The 14,924-nt window shown below is 38.0% G+C and overlaps 1 protein-coding gene across 2 annotated transcripts in view; it reads right to left on the minus strand.

Annotated features, from left to right (window-relative positions):
* The window catches only part of p (WD40 repeat domain-containing protein pink), a 38,211-nt gene that overhangs the window by 6,872 nt on the left and 16,415 nt on the right, over positions 1-14,924 (minus strand). For both annotated transcript variants that reach the window (XM_083123650.1, XM_083123649.1), the window contains exons 5-6: positions 7,155-10,378; positions 5,473-5,599 (exon numbers count right to left, since the gene is read on the minus strand). In XM_083123650.1, coding sequence (XP_082979776.1) covers positions 5,473-5,599; positions 7,155-10,378 — 3,351 coding nt within the window. The remainder of the gene's footprint in view (positions 1-5,472; positions 5,600-7,154; positions 10,379-14,924) is intronic.

Below are 14,924 nucleotides of genomic sequence, written 5' to 3' on the forward strand. Positions count from 1 at the left end.
ATTTTTAATGTAAGCAGCTGGTTCTAGAAAAATGTGGAATTTACTATCATTACTAAATCCTGGCAGGATGGAAACGCTGAGCTGAGTGTAACATAGAACTATCTTCTCATGTTTACTATTATGGCATTTTCTAGAAATACATGTGTAACTTGTCAAAGCATTGAGAAAATAAATTCATATCCATTATAAAGTATGGGGCATATTTTTAAAATAAGTTCCGTTTTGCAATTAGGCTGCTGTAGCACTGCACTCGCAGTTTCGCACATGCGCGCTGAGGACCTGCATCTATGGGCTTGCAACAGATGGCAGTACGCAACCATTCGCCCGAGTAGACAGTTGTTCAGGTGTGGTTACAATGCCTCATACGATTGAAAGTCCCTACATGCTGTTATTTGTTTTCTAAGTGCAAGAGACGTGAAAGCAGCCGAAATCCACCGGCAGATTGCAGTAGTGTATGGAGACAATGCTATGAGCGATAGCATGGTAAGAAGATGGGTGAGGGCATTTAAAGATGGCCATACAAACGTGCACAACGAGGGACGAAGTGGGCGACCACCCATCATTAACAATGACCTGGTGCAGCAAGTTGATGAAAAAGTGCACGAAAACAGACGCTTTACGATGTCATCTTTATCTACAGAGTTTCTGGAAGTGTCAGAAAGTGTTCTGTATGAAATTGTAACAGTATGCTTAAATTACCAGAAGTTATGCTCACGGTGGGTACCAAAAATGCTGTCCGAGTTACACAAAACCAAATGGTTAGCCAGTGCTTTGACTTTCCTCGAGATGTACAGTGTCGAAGGCGATCAGTTGTTGAGCCAAACTGTCACTGGTGACGAGACATGGGTGTCTCACGTTACACCGGAATCAAAACAACAGTCCATGGAATGGAAGCAATCAACATCACCCAAGAAAGTGAAGTTCAAGCAAACAATATCACCCTGAAAAAACATGTGTACGGTGTTTTGGGATAGAGGGGGGGGGGTGTTGCTTGTGGATTTATTGCCTCAGGGTGACACAGTAAATGCTGCGACATATTGTGAGACCTTGAATAAACTGCGTCGTGCAGTCCAAAACAAAAGGTGCAGCATGCTCAGTAAATGGATCATATTGCTTCACGACACTGCTCGTCCACACGTGGCGCATGGAACCCATGATCACATCACGTCATTTGGTTGGGAAGAAATTGATCATCCTCCCTATAGGCCTGACCTAGCACCCAGTGACTATCACTTGTTCCTGCACTTAAAGAAGCACCTTGCCGGTCAGTGCTTTAACGCAGATGACGATGTGAAAATGGCCGTGCAGCAGTGGTTATCACATCAGGCAGCCGATTTCTATGAAGATGGCATTCAGAAGCTGGTCGTACGATACGATAAGTGCCTTAATGTAGGTGGCAATTATGTTGAAAAGTAGATGTAGGCCCAGGTTTTCATGTAAAAATAAAATTATTACAACATGTGTCCTTGTGTTTATGTAAAGCCTTGGAAACAATTTGTTTATAAATAACGTCAATTAATTCTCGTCCGTATTTTTGTTCATCATTTTTAAAGCTATAAGCAATGAGAACAGATCTTTTAGACATCTACAGTGATTAATCTAATCACTAAAAGTCATCATGCCACAGTTTTCATGTAAAAATAAAATTATTACAACATGTGTCCTTGTGTTTATGTAATATCAAACTTTATGCCTCGTGCATTATGCTATTTATTCCACTGAGCTTCTATGTTGCATTATTCACTAGAATTAAAATATAATTTGCATTGAATATCATTAAAAGAATATCTATAGAAATGTGTATCTAGCATTCACTGAAGTTTTCTAGAACCACTACTCAGTAATTAATAGTATTTTTGTTTGTTTGTTTGTTTGTTTTTTTGTTTAAAGTCCACTTTATGCACAGATGGGCTAATTAGGACTGGGCATGCAGTTTAAAATGGGATACGAACCACTGTGTGCCTCCAGCAAGAATCAAGCCAGAGAGTTTTTGATTTCAAGGCAACAATGTTGCCATTATACCATCAGGGAGCTCCCCCAGCATTTCTTGAAAGCACTTCAGAAGGAGTGGCGTATGCTGGTTCTAACGAGTGGGTAATCTCCGACCCTTGATCCTCAAAGTCCAAAAGTTTCCGTGCAATTTATGTCAGGATCCATATTGGATTTAGGAATATTGTCTCGGAATGTTTGCCTTATTGCTTCGACCACAATCAATTAATTCTCATTATTGCAGTTTAATATACGTGTAGAATTTCAAATAATAAAACAAGACAGTATTATAAAACTATAAAAAAACAACGTGTGAAATATAAAATGAAAGACGTGCACTAGTGAAATAAAAACCCGCAATATTAATTTAAGTGCAAAATTCAACTTACCCCAGGACCCTACTACTTGTGCCGTACTACATCCAAAGCACGCTGTTTGTCCAGTTGCACGTCAATACGTGTCTGTGCCAAAGATTGCAGCTTAACAAAGGAAATTATGTGACTTTTGGATTTTTCATGTTTGGCACAAACGTTGCAAAGATTACAGTATCCGCCACACGTCCATACATTCTTTTCAGCCCCGAAAAGTAAGCACGGCCAACAAAAAAGCAAATCTTATTAACACTTATACTTCCTGTCAACCATGTGTTTTGTCATAATTTGCTTGCGAAAATGCCTCACATATTCCCGATTTTTGTCTTTGTGTGTAGAAATAAGTTCAAGTGATGACACTGGCCTACCTGTATTAACAATTTGCAACTTCTCCTGAAAAGATCTTGTTCCAAAATGTTTCACCAGCAAATCTTGTATCACATCCATTACCCTTTAACACAGCACTATCACGACAAACACTAACACCTAAATAAATAATAAACACGAAGCACAGCACGAAGCCAACGACTACACGCATTCGGTTTCACGCGCCAAACTTCTGTTGTTGTGTTCCTGGCTCAGAATGAAATTCCCTATGAATGATAAAAAAAATCCTTTTCCGAGTTCGAAATGACAGGTTTTAAAAGTTCGAATCATTGCAGGCCAGAGCCAGAATTTTATTTCGGGATGGGGATCATCCCTTATTAGCAGCCGCCACATAAAGTTGAAACAGTGGGGTTAGAAGTCCTGAAGATGAATCTCAGATTATTACAACGTATTATGCAAGGTGTTTAATCCTGCTAATGAAGTAAAATTAATTACCACTATACACTTTTTAAATTAGATATTTGTAGGATTTCGGGGAATGGGGTTTCAGCCCCCCGAGTCCTCCACCTGGCTACGTGCCTGATGTGTTTTTCATTTTATGTTTAATTCGTTCATCTTCATCACTATTAATCTAAAGAGGCGGAATATAGCAACTTAAGTTAACTAATATACCGGGTGGTCCATTTATAATGATAGTATGGAATATTGCATGCAGAATGCATCCAATCGAAAAATTGCACAGAATAAAAGTTTGATACTATTGAGGGGGTAAGTCAATGCCGCAAAAATTTCGTCGCCGCCACCCACCCCTTAGGGGGGGGGCAGGGGGTAAATTTGAAATTTCAAATGGAACACTCCCATTTGTTTTACATATTTGGATTCCGTGTTGAAAATGAAGAATTTTTTGTTTGAAAAATTTTGTACAAAAATTGCAAACTTCGAACATTTATAAACATTTGGTAGTTTCAGATTCATTTTGTTCCCTTTATGTAATAACGGTTTTGGTTTCCGTTGAGAACATTGCATAAACAAATTTTATTCAAAAAATGTTTGCAAATAATTCTGCAAAAGAAAATTGTTTGCAATTTATGTTTTTGTGTAACAATAAATAATATTAATTTGTTCCAACTCTTTGGTTTCAAGGAACAATTTCATATGAACAACAAAATTAAGTATGTTACTACAAATTAGTTATCATTTGAGGTACACAAACAAATGTTTAAAGGAGCAAATGTTCAAAATGATGACCGTTCTCTTCAATGCATTTCAAAACACAGTGTCCGAAGCTCCACACTGTTCGTCCCAAAATGTCAGGAGTGATAGAGGCACAAGGATGGGGGGAGTCAGCATATAGGTGCTTTAATTGCTTAAGCTTTGAATTTTAATTTAGTTTGCTTCATCTTCAATATTTAAGGTTTTTCCTTTTGATAAATTTATGTTCAAGTAACAGAAATCAGCAAGACAGAAGCAAATGTAAAGTGAAAATTAGCGTAGAATTGGTTTGCCCACGTTATTCAGTTTTCCTGTTCTTCGCACTCTACCGGGTATGTTTTCCCTAGTTCGGCGGAGGGAACGGTAAAGGCTCTGAAGGTTGAGAGTGCGACCGGTGGACTCTCACAAGAAGGAGCTTACCCTGGGCACGGAATCATCGTGCCTGAGAAGCAGTGTTTCCTCCCCCTCTTTCCTCTCTCCTCCCTCCTTGCAAGGGTTGTAAGGGAAGCGGGAGGAATGATGTCAGGGTGAGATTCCCTGAAGTCATTCCACTGGCTGGAGAAAGGTTCCTGGACATTCAGCGGCAAACGGTTGGAAGCATTCGCGTGCTGGAAGCAAAGAAATGTATGCATCGAACTTGGTTTGGAAGAATATTGCGAAGAAATGTGTATATATATATATATACATTTTTTTTAAAAAAAAAAAATACAGCCGGGTCATCTGTGATTACCTAGATGACCCAGAGTATACGCCGCTGTTCAGAAGATACATACTTTTCTTTCGATCATGTAGTAATACCGAATCTGAATTAATCCTACACTCACAATGCTACACAGTATGTAAAAAATGTGTTAACAACTTAGAATGTTCAAAACTTGGAATGTTTCTTGCTACATCTGTGTTATGATCACATCTATCAAAAATCATTATGGGACTTGGATTACTGCACTACTCAATGTCCCAAGTGATATTAGAGGTGGCAATATGGAGTACATAGAGTGAGACAAAACACTTAGAAGAACTGGATCACTACTAACAATTGCTGACACAAGATGGCCTGAATCTATTTAAGTGATCTGTACTTCTTCAACACTTCCCATTAAGAAAGTATACCACTACAGAAATGTATATTTTCAATTGATTATTGTACTTTATCACAAGTAAATTTCACAACCTCTTTACAATTCAGTACTATTGTTTCAATGAATAACTCAATTTGATAAAATAATGGATAACTGACAATTAATGAAAAACTAATTATAATACAAAATTAGAAATATGTTTCTGCGCTCTTTGTGCAATGGTAACATAACGTTCTCATTTGAATACACATTAGCACTCTGGCTCTCTATCTGTTATCTACAGGATCAGGTGAAACTTATCATTGTTAGGGAGTTATTGAAAAACACACCTAAATTCCTACAACTTATGCCCTATCCTGAAAAAACAGCCTTGAATTACCAACATCTGGCTTAATAATTCAAAAGGAACATAAATATATGAATTTAGGGAAGCATTTTAAAGAGTCCATAACAATTGCAATTTTCTCATAACTTCAAAATTCTATACTTACCTCTGGTGAAAACACAGATCTCTTCACAGCACCACCACATAAACCACCAAGATTGTCGATAACCTTTGTTCGTAGACCAGGCACACGGCTGTCAACCATGGCGGAAAATATGCATGCTTGATAGAATCTGTAATTATAATGAATTTCTAGTAAAAAAAAAATCACTCCCTTGTGAATTAATTTTATAGCTATCATATTTTAAAACCTGTTAGCTAACTTTTGTTAACCTTCCTGATGTTCCCTGTTTTGTTCAAAGTTTGTTTTCAATCTCTCAAAGACTATGAAAAATGGAATAGATCTTAAGTGTAGCACTAAAAAGTAAAGTTTTCTTTTTTAAAATTGAATTGGTATCTATTAATGTCAGCAGAGGCTTATATTAATCTTTACTATTGTTTATTCCATGATCAACAATATTAAAAATTCAATAAATCACCATATAAAATGTTCATTATTATAGTTTCAAGGAAGGTTAACAGTTAATTTAGGTTTTTTACAATCAACTGAGATCTGTTACACTTGAAGATGAAAGAAGTCAAGTATACACATAGCCTGTATTCACGATAAGAATGGAAAACTAATTCACAACAGAAAAGGAGGGGGGGGACTACAACATAAAGAAAACTAGGGGGAACTGCTACATGAAGAAAACTATCACTTTCTAATAGTTTCATTACGATTCCAAAACTAATGAATCAGAAACTCAATTTAACATTTCAACTGAGATTTAATAAATGGTACAAGAAGTATAGTGTCGTTGTAACACATTAGCAGACTTCTTTGCAATGTTCATGCAACCTTACATATGTTGACTTCAATTATGACCTTAATGTGATTTACATTCTCTTGTTGACAATTGAACAAATTACCTGTCTCTTTAAGAAGTAGATGCCATAACACACTGGACAAAACTGACATCTAACTTAATTCCCATCCCCAGCCATTTGAAAAAAAAAAAAATTAGCGAAGAACCCTTGTGAACATTTGATGCATTAAAATTATTGAATATCCTCGTTTTTACCAATTTCAGGCAATATAATACCATACATGCTACAAATGTAAAAAATGCATGTGTAGATTTGAATCATCAATTCCGTCACATGCAAAATTTATACATTTTTCTAGTAGTTTTCTTGATTTCGCATTTTTAGTTCCATACTGTAATTTCCATAATACCAAAAACTGTTTTTAACAGTGTTTCGTCATTACTCTTGAGTCATAAAAAAAGTTTGTTTTAAATACACTTCATGCACTCGCAGTATAATTGGGACTGAGTCTACAGTTTAAAATGGGATCGAAACCACTGAATCTCCACCAGGATTTCCTTTATTTCAACATATTTACCAACATGGGGATATAGTATTTGACACCTTTTTTGCCACTTTCTTGAACTAGTATTTCTATATGTAATTTTTTTTTTTTAAAAAAAAATCTTGTCATCACAAGTAAAACAATCTTGAGCAAAAGATGAATCTATGAAAAAATAATTCAAACACTGTTCATTCGTGGCTATAAGTCACACTAAAAGGTAAAAATCACCATCATTAAGGAATTTCACATTATTGAAACTTGGTGGCTAAACTCAGAAACAAAACTAGCTAATATAACACATTTCGCCACTTCATCTTTCAGGACTATTAACTGTTTTGTATTTCAATGAAATTAAATAATATTTCATGACTAACCTAGAATCAAGTTCCCCGGATTTGATTTTCGATCCATATTCCGTGAGCATCTGCAGAGCCTTGCCAGCACCCAATGACTTAACCAAAAGTGTTCCGATGAGTGACCAAGAAATTTCCATTCTCTTAGTCGTGGTCTGCTCTTCTGCTTCCTGATATATCACCGTTCCACACCCAAGGCAGCATCCCTTGGAACTCTCGGTCTTCAGATCCAAAACTTCCTTCCACAAATCTTCATCGAAATGTTGCACCAAATCTTCAAGCAGTTTACCATCTCCTAACTGAATGACAGATGGCAACAAATTCACAGCATTCTCCCCAGACTGTCTTTTACAGGATAAAAATTTCTGCCACAAGCCAACTTTCTGTAAAATATCGAAAAATGCTATCCTATTGTTCTCCCAATAAAAACTCAGAACTAAATCACTTATTTCTGGAAACATGATTGTTGTGTGGTCCGCAACCGGTAAAGGCAAGCCACAGCTGCAAGTTCTTGTGTTTGATATATCGGTGTTCGTTTCGACAAAGGCACTAGTTATGTATTTGCACAATTCTTCGTTTGTGAAAGTTTCACGAACCAGCTGAGTACCTCCCAAGTACACTTCTTTCACTTTGGTAAGGTAAGTGAGATATAGGGTTTGGCAGTAACGTTTATTTGCAGCTTCAGACAAAGGGTTGGTTAGGTCCAAGTGCTGCCACAGTTTCAAAACCAGATAGCAGACAAATTTCAAGTTTACTTCCTCGCAAATCATTAAGCATATGTCTATGCCGCTTACACCACTCACTTGAAGTATAAAATACATTACGTTCAGAACACAAGGTAAGGGGTATTTTCCACTTGCGATAATGCTGCGAACCCTTTCCTTGTCTTCTGATGTAATGTATTGCAAAACCTCTTCTTGAAAACTACGCAGAACAGCACACCATGATAAAAAATAGCAGGAAAAACTTGATTTCATTAAATCTTCCAAAATGAGCTTCGCATCCAGTAGACGTGAATAAATAATTATTGTTGCACTAAGTAAAAAATCAAGCTTTAAATTCTCTTCTGAATAAATGTTCTTACATAGTTTAGGAAATGCCCTATCTTCTAAACAAACGTGAGGAATGTATTCTGCAAGCCATGTGCATAAAACACTGTTCTTAAGGGATTCATGATACACACTTCTCAGAGTATCAACTTCTTCTTGAAAATAATGATCCAAAGGAAATGGATATCGAAATTTTATCCATGAAACACCCGACACCTCGAATTCTGAACTTTTGGGTGTGTCTGTGGCACTTTTCTGTAATGGAGTTTTATCTCCTGCACCCTGTTCAGATATCTGTTGAAGTTCGACATACTTTTCAAAGAGCAAAATAATCTGTGTAAATAGCTCATGTATTAGTTTAGTTTTCTCACTAGTTTCATCACAGGTTTTGATTTTTCGAAGCATCTCTAGGACTAATGTTGTATCAAGTTTTGGACAGAAAAGTGCAGTCTTTGTTTTCCTACTCCTATCTTTCTTCCCTTCAACTGCATTACTTCCTTTCACCATCACCAGCCCTTCATCCGAGTTATCCAATTCCTCGTAAACCCTCTCCTTGTAATCAGCTGTCTTAACATCTAGAGGTTCCTGTAAGGGTTCTTGCCCAAATGAGCGAACTTTGTCTTCTAATACAAGCCACTTTTGCTTCAACGTTTTTGTACTGCTTGTTATTTTCGACGACAACTGTTGCTTAAGATCTTTAAGGGCATTCACGGTTTCCGGTGATGTTAACGCAATAAAAGGCAGCTCGGGGACATTGATTGCTTTGTCGAATGTTAATCCCCCATAGGTTTCATCTTCTTCCGCTAAGCTACTAGTATTTCTGCATCTTGATGGAGACTTATCGTGAACTCGACTTCTCCTGTCTTCAACTGTCAGTTTGCCCTTGTTGACATCAAATGAATTCAGCAGCTCTGGAAGAGACTGCGTGCTGCCTGACTTTTGAGACATCTTTGCATTCTCCAGTGAAATTTTTCTCTGACGTCCACTAGATTTAGCTCTCCGGTCCGTTTCAGGTGAAACACTTGATGAACGAACCTTCTCCTTAATTCGTGATGAGTTCAGCAAGGAACTGTGAGTACGTAGCGACTTCAACAGATTTAAACCAACATTCCCATGTGCTTTCTGAGCTTGTCTTTCAGATTCAACCCTAGCAAGATGAGAATTGCCAACAACAAAGATACCAGACTTGAGTTTCTGCACATTCTGTTTTTCTTGTGCAAACTTTGAAATCTCATTAAGAAATGGCGACAACCTATCGTTAAGCTCTGCAACTCCCAAATCTTTCAACTTCTCACCAAGATCAACTAGAAAGTGCAATTTTCTCGACACTGGAGCTTTCTGCAACAGATGATGTGTGTGGATTGCACACAGTTGAGCACAGAGTGCATACTGCTTCCGAAAATATAATCTCATAACGCAATTCTCCACCGGAGACAGTGAAATGGCATGCATTTTCCCTGTGGCAAGCCATAAGTACGCAGTATCACTTTCAACTTTTGCATCTACAATATCACAGAATTCATTATTCCATAAGATTACTTCCACTTTTTCAGGATCAAATATGTAAATTCCATCTCGTTTAAATGTAAAGAGAAACTTCATTGACAAAACATGCAATTTGGCAAATTTGAAAGACTGTTGACTCCAAGAATCTAAGGTGTTTGTACTTATCACAGACTGTTCGTCAGAATTCATTGAATCGCAGTCTGTTGCTTCCCTAGTTAACGGTTTCATATTTGATATGATTTTCGTGGGTGGAACAGCCAAAGCTTGCTTGAATTGATGTGTACTGAGGACGGTTCCATCAAGTTGAACTTCCCACAGCCGTGAACCCGGTCGGGCTGAAAATATCTTTAAATGCTTGAGCCTTTCGTGAATGCAGAACTTTTCTTCATCACTAAGAAAACTGAACTGGTTCCCAACATTCTGATTCCTGTCTGAGTCATCTTCGGCATCCGACTCGTCAAACATTTCATCTGGCATTTCTTCCACATCCTTTGAGCTAAAAAAGCACGCTCCATACTCTCCATCCCTCAGTTTTTGGCCTATTTGCTTGTATTGCTCTCTGACTGTATTGCAAATGTAACACCGTGTCATTGTTGAAACCAACAATATGCGATACATGAAATCCATTTGAACAATCCTTGAATCCAACTTCATTAGTTCCAATGTTGGTGTCTGGAATATATTTTTTGCCTAAAAGAAAAAAAAAACTACATTAACACTATTATCTTGCAACAAAAAAATTTTGAACCATAGAAATACACTTATGCAAGAAGAAAGCACTGTATTTCTTTAGACCAATAATACATTTACTTTAAAACAAAACACCATTCATGCAATGTGTAGAAATTAGCAACTTTACTGATGATGATGAATTAAATTTCTTTTGGCATTGGCCATTTGTGTTGATGCATCCAAAGATGTTAATTCATCATGAGCAGTAAAATTGCTAATTTTTACTGATAAGAAGTGCTCAAATGTATAATTAGATATCATTGCCGGATTGTTTAAAAAATTATATATTTGTGTTTCATGTGAAATACATAATCCTACAAAATTCTTGGACAGGATTATATTTGATATGTGCAAAAGTTCTACCTGCTTTTCATGATTCAAATACTATTTCACTAGTCAATAAGTGATAAGACATGCGATTCCCACAATGTGTTGGAAGTATAAAAGTACACCAAATATGCAGGTGTTAATGTATTTACTCATGTACACTCTGTAAAGAACAAATAGCATCACTTCATTTAATTACTTTAACTTTTCAGCATTTTTGCTTCTACATTCTCACTTGTTTTATTGATTGCATTTGACATGACGATTTATTTTCCTAACAATTATATAACAAATAATTGTTGGTTGTGTGGTGAAGGAGTGTTGTGCCCCTGCCCATAAATGCAACCGCCCCAGGTTGCAAGACCTGCCCCATCCTCATTACCTCTCACACCCTCCAGGTGCACACGGCCACTGGCAAATTTACCCTCCATCCCAAGGGGAAATGCCATGCCTCAAATCTAATCTACATCCTCCCCTGCAACATCTGTAATGATTTTTACCTGGGGGAAACATCTACTGCCCTCAACCTCCGCATCAATAAAAACTGCTCCTCCACCCACAACCTGGACTTCACTGTCGCCGTCCACACCAACCACCACAACATCCCTTTCAACGACTGCTTCCGGGTAGCGATCATCCCGAGTAGCGATCATCTATCTCCTAACCCAACCAACCAACACCTCTGTTCGCAAAAGATGGCAGAGGGCCTATATATCGGCCATGAGTGCAATAACTCCACCTGACCTGAACAAGGCCAACCAGTAATGTCCCTACCTTAACCCACCTCATACAACCCTCCCAACACACCTCATCCCTCCGTCCCTCCCGACCCATCCCACCCACTAACAGTTTCTGACGAGCCTGGTGATGAAACAGTGGTTTTCTCGTTCTACCCAGTGCTTCTTCTTCGATGGGGACCTGGCAACTCTGCAGGGCCCCAACTTCCGGTTCAGTGGTCTCTTTCTCCTCACACCGATGATGCTAAGAAGTTAGCGAAAATTTTGAATTTTGCCACTGTCCGGTGAGTGTTTCCTTTTACCTTATTTGATATATATATGATATATACATACATATATACAAATTATGAAGGAGACAGTAAACACTTACCACAGAAAGAGAAATAGTTCTATATTTTGTGATATATATCGCATTTTCAAAGTAGAAGATAGATAGATCGGAGTCACGTAGAGTAGAGGCACAGAATACTGACCGTAGCGTCTCTACAGTCAGTGTTGCCAGAAACAGTTGATAGAGAACAAAAAGTACTTTAATCAGTGTTTACTGTAAGGTGGGTGGGTATAGATCCACCAAGCTTTCTGAAACCTCGGAAAATATGCGAACTAACCAGCCTCCCCCACCCCTTCTTTCATCCCCGGTGTTTGCTCTGGCGCTGGTCAGGCAAGGACCTTCCCACTTCCGCTGACACAGTGTTGCTAATTTTACTCTCTTCAAGAATTCGAGGAGTGTTGTTGATGTGCGTAGACGTGTTTTTGAGTAAGTGTACAGTGTCGAAAGTTGTGCACAGCAGTGAGCGAAATTTGCTACTACGAATCATCGAGAAGTGTGAAGAAGAGAAAAGAGAAGGGTGGAATTATCCTCGCGATCAACCCCTAAAGAGAGCAGTATATCTAACGGGCGCTGCGACGCCAAGGTTCCCGGGTTCGAATCCCGGTCGGGCTTGGTTGTTTGTGAATGTCCTTTCATCAATTTCATCACTCATCCCAATCTTCGCAAATTAGCCAAGAGGCACAAAACGTGAAGTAAAATAAACTAAATCAAATCAAATCAAAATATTTAACGGGATGGTCGGAGTCATTGCTTAAAAAACTGAAAAGAGAGAAAAAAGATTTGCAAACCCCTGACCAGAAATTGTCCATGAAATGTACGTAGTGAAAAGAGAAGTTCCTACAATATTGAAACTTTTAGCTATTGCTAAGGAAGAAATTAATTATCATGGGGGGCGAGAAACATTACGGAAAATTATGAAACAAATAGGGTTTAAATTTTAAAAAATGTAGAAACTCTCGCTTAGCTCTGGTTGAACGAAGCAACATTGTGGTTTGGAGAGCAAGATATCTTCGTGCGATCAACAGATTCCGCAACGAAGGGAGGCCTGTTGTTTACATTGATGAAACTTGGATTCATGCTTTTTTCTTTTTTTTTTACATATTTTTTTTTATAGTTTACATAATTTAGAATATTAATCTTATGTGTTTAAATTGTTGATATCCTTCTGCGAGACAGCTGGCGTTTTTAACTTTAGTGTCCTCCTCCCTCCTCTCTCTTATGCTATGTTATTTGAATTACCACGTCTAGAAACGTATTTGTTTACTTGCAAACCTTTCACGGCACACGCCCACTTCTAGATTTGGCAACACAGTTGGGAAAACACGTGTTTCTGCCATCCCTTCCCTTGCCCAGAGTTCCCGAGCTCCCCTCCTAAACATTCGACACTAGCGCCACTTGTTTCTGGCCAGGGTTTCAAATAAGTTGGTGGATCTGTAGTTTCGGAAAGGAGAGGAAAGGGTTACTGGTTGGCTAGGTTGAGTCCGGGGGGTATAGTGGCAGTGGCATGCATGCCTGCTATATAGCCCCTTTCCCATCGCCTGCGAAAAAAAAAAATGTGTCAGAGTGGGAGGGGGGGGGTAAAAGATGGATGATGGCAATACGGAAACTGTTATTGAAGGTGGTGTTATGGTTGTTGGTGCGGATGGCAACTGTGAAATCAGAGTTTTGGGTGGAGGAACGGTGATTATTGATCCTTAGGTTCAAGGGGGGTGGAGGTTATTATACAAGCAAGGAATATTCATTGCTTACATGGGGAAATGTCACATTTTCTACCCATGTGTTTCTGGAAAACCAGTGCCAGAGGCTCTACACACCACCAGAACAGTTCTAAATAATTACAACGTAACCTAATTGTTAATAATAAACAGAGTTTGCAAAGTAGAGCATGTTACGAGCTCCACAACTAACAAACCTCTTACAAACTCCCGCCAATAGAACTGCATCAATTGATTACAAAGCCCTCTAACGGAAATTCCGAATACTAAACAGACAAAAGAATAACACTATGTAGCACTCTCACACTGGACAAATGCCTCACTGTATCTATTTCAAGCTGTGCAGGAAAGATAAAGAGAAGCAAATCCAAAACATTTCAACATTCATAATCATAATACAGTGATGCTATTTTATCTTTACAGATAGTATAATGGACACTTTTCAAAAAGTTTTCCCCAAAAACTGTGGTGTGTATTATACACGGAAAAATTCAGACAGCTAACATTAAAACCATGCATGTTTTCAATATGTCGCTGCGTATAACGTGTATATACAAAAGGCACAAATACAAATTGGCAGGTTGGATTTCTTTAATAATAAAAATTTTAAAAATACACTACAAAAGCGAAATGACCATTTCCGATGATTTTTCACTTTTTAACGGAAAGTTTTGCCATACTGCATACATTCTGGCAGAATTCAAGCATGTACGTCCTGTCACACAGGATGCATATCAGAGGTAATTGTAAGGCGAGGAATAATATAAAATAACTTCCTGAGCATGCAAATCCATAACATAATTTTGATCTCACTTTCTTCTACTACAGGATAAATAAGGTGGTTACAGAAGTGAAAGCTTTTGAGATGCTAAACACAGTGGAGGGAGATGGGGGAGCTGGAGTGGGTTGGTGACTCATTGTATAGGTACAATGTCATTTGATCTTGATCGGCATAGCAAAAGCTTTACGACCTACAACTAAAAAAGCCATTTCTTGAACCTGAATTGTATTGTGCATTTTCCCCTTCAAACCAGACGTGCACTGCGTAAATGTGGTAGGTATCTCATTTGTAAATAACAGACAAGGATTAACATGTCAAGCAATAAGGTTGCAACAACATTTGTGACGCATGTGTCTAGGATGCTGTAAGTAAAAGTGAAAAAGATAAACCATGTTTTACACATCCATCAGAGGTTTATAAAGAAGACTTCAACCAAGTCATATCCATGTCCAATGAGGAATTGCCATAAATGTGTACAGTATGAAGGAGAACATCATATATCTATTGTGAACGTGTATTAATTTTGTGTATTAATTTTGTGTATTAATTTTGTGTATTTTGTAAAGTACTGCAGGGGAAAGGTGTAAGTACAAATAATAGGAATAAGAGTCAT

This window comes from Lepisma saccharinum, chromosome 6 (assembly GCF_977018435.1).
Source record: "Lepisma saccharinum chromosome 6, izLepSacc3.1, whole genome shotgun sequence".
Lineage (NCBI taxonomy): Eukaryota > Metazoa > Arthropoda > Insecta > Zygentoma > Lepismatidae > Lepisma > Lepisma saccharinum.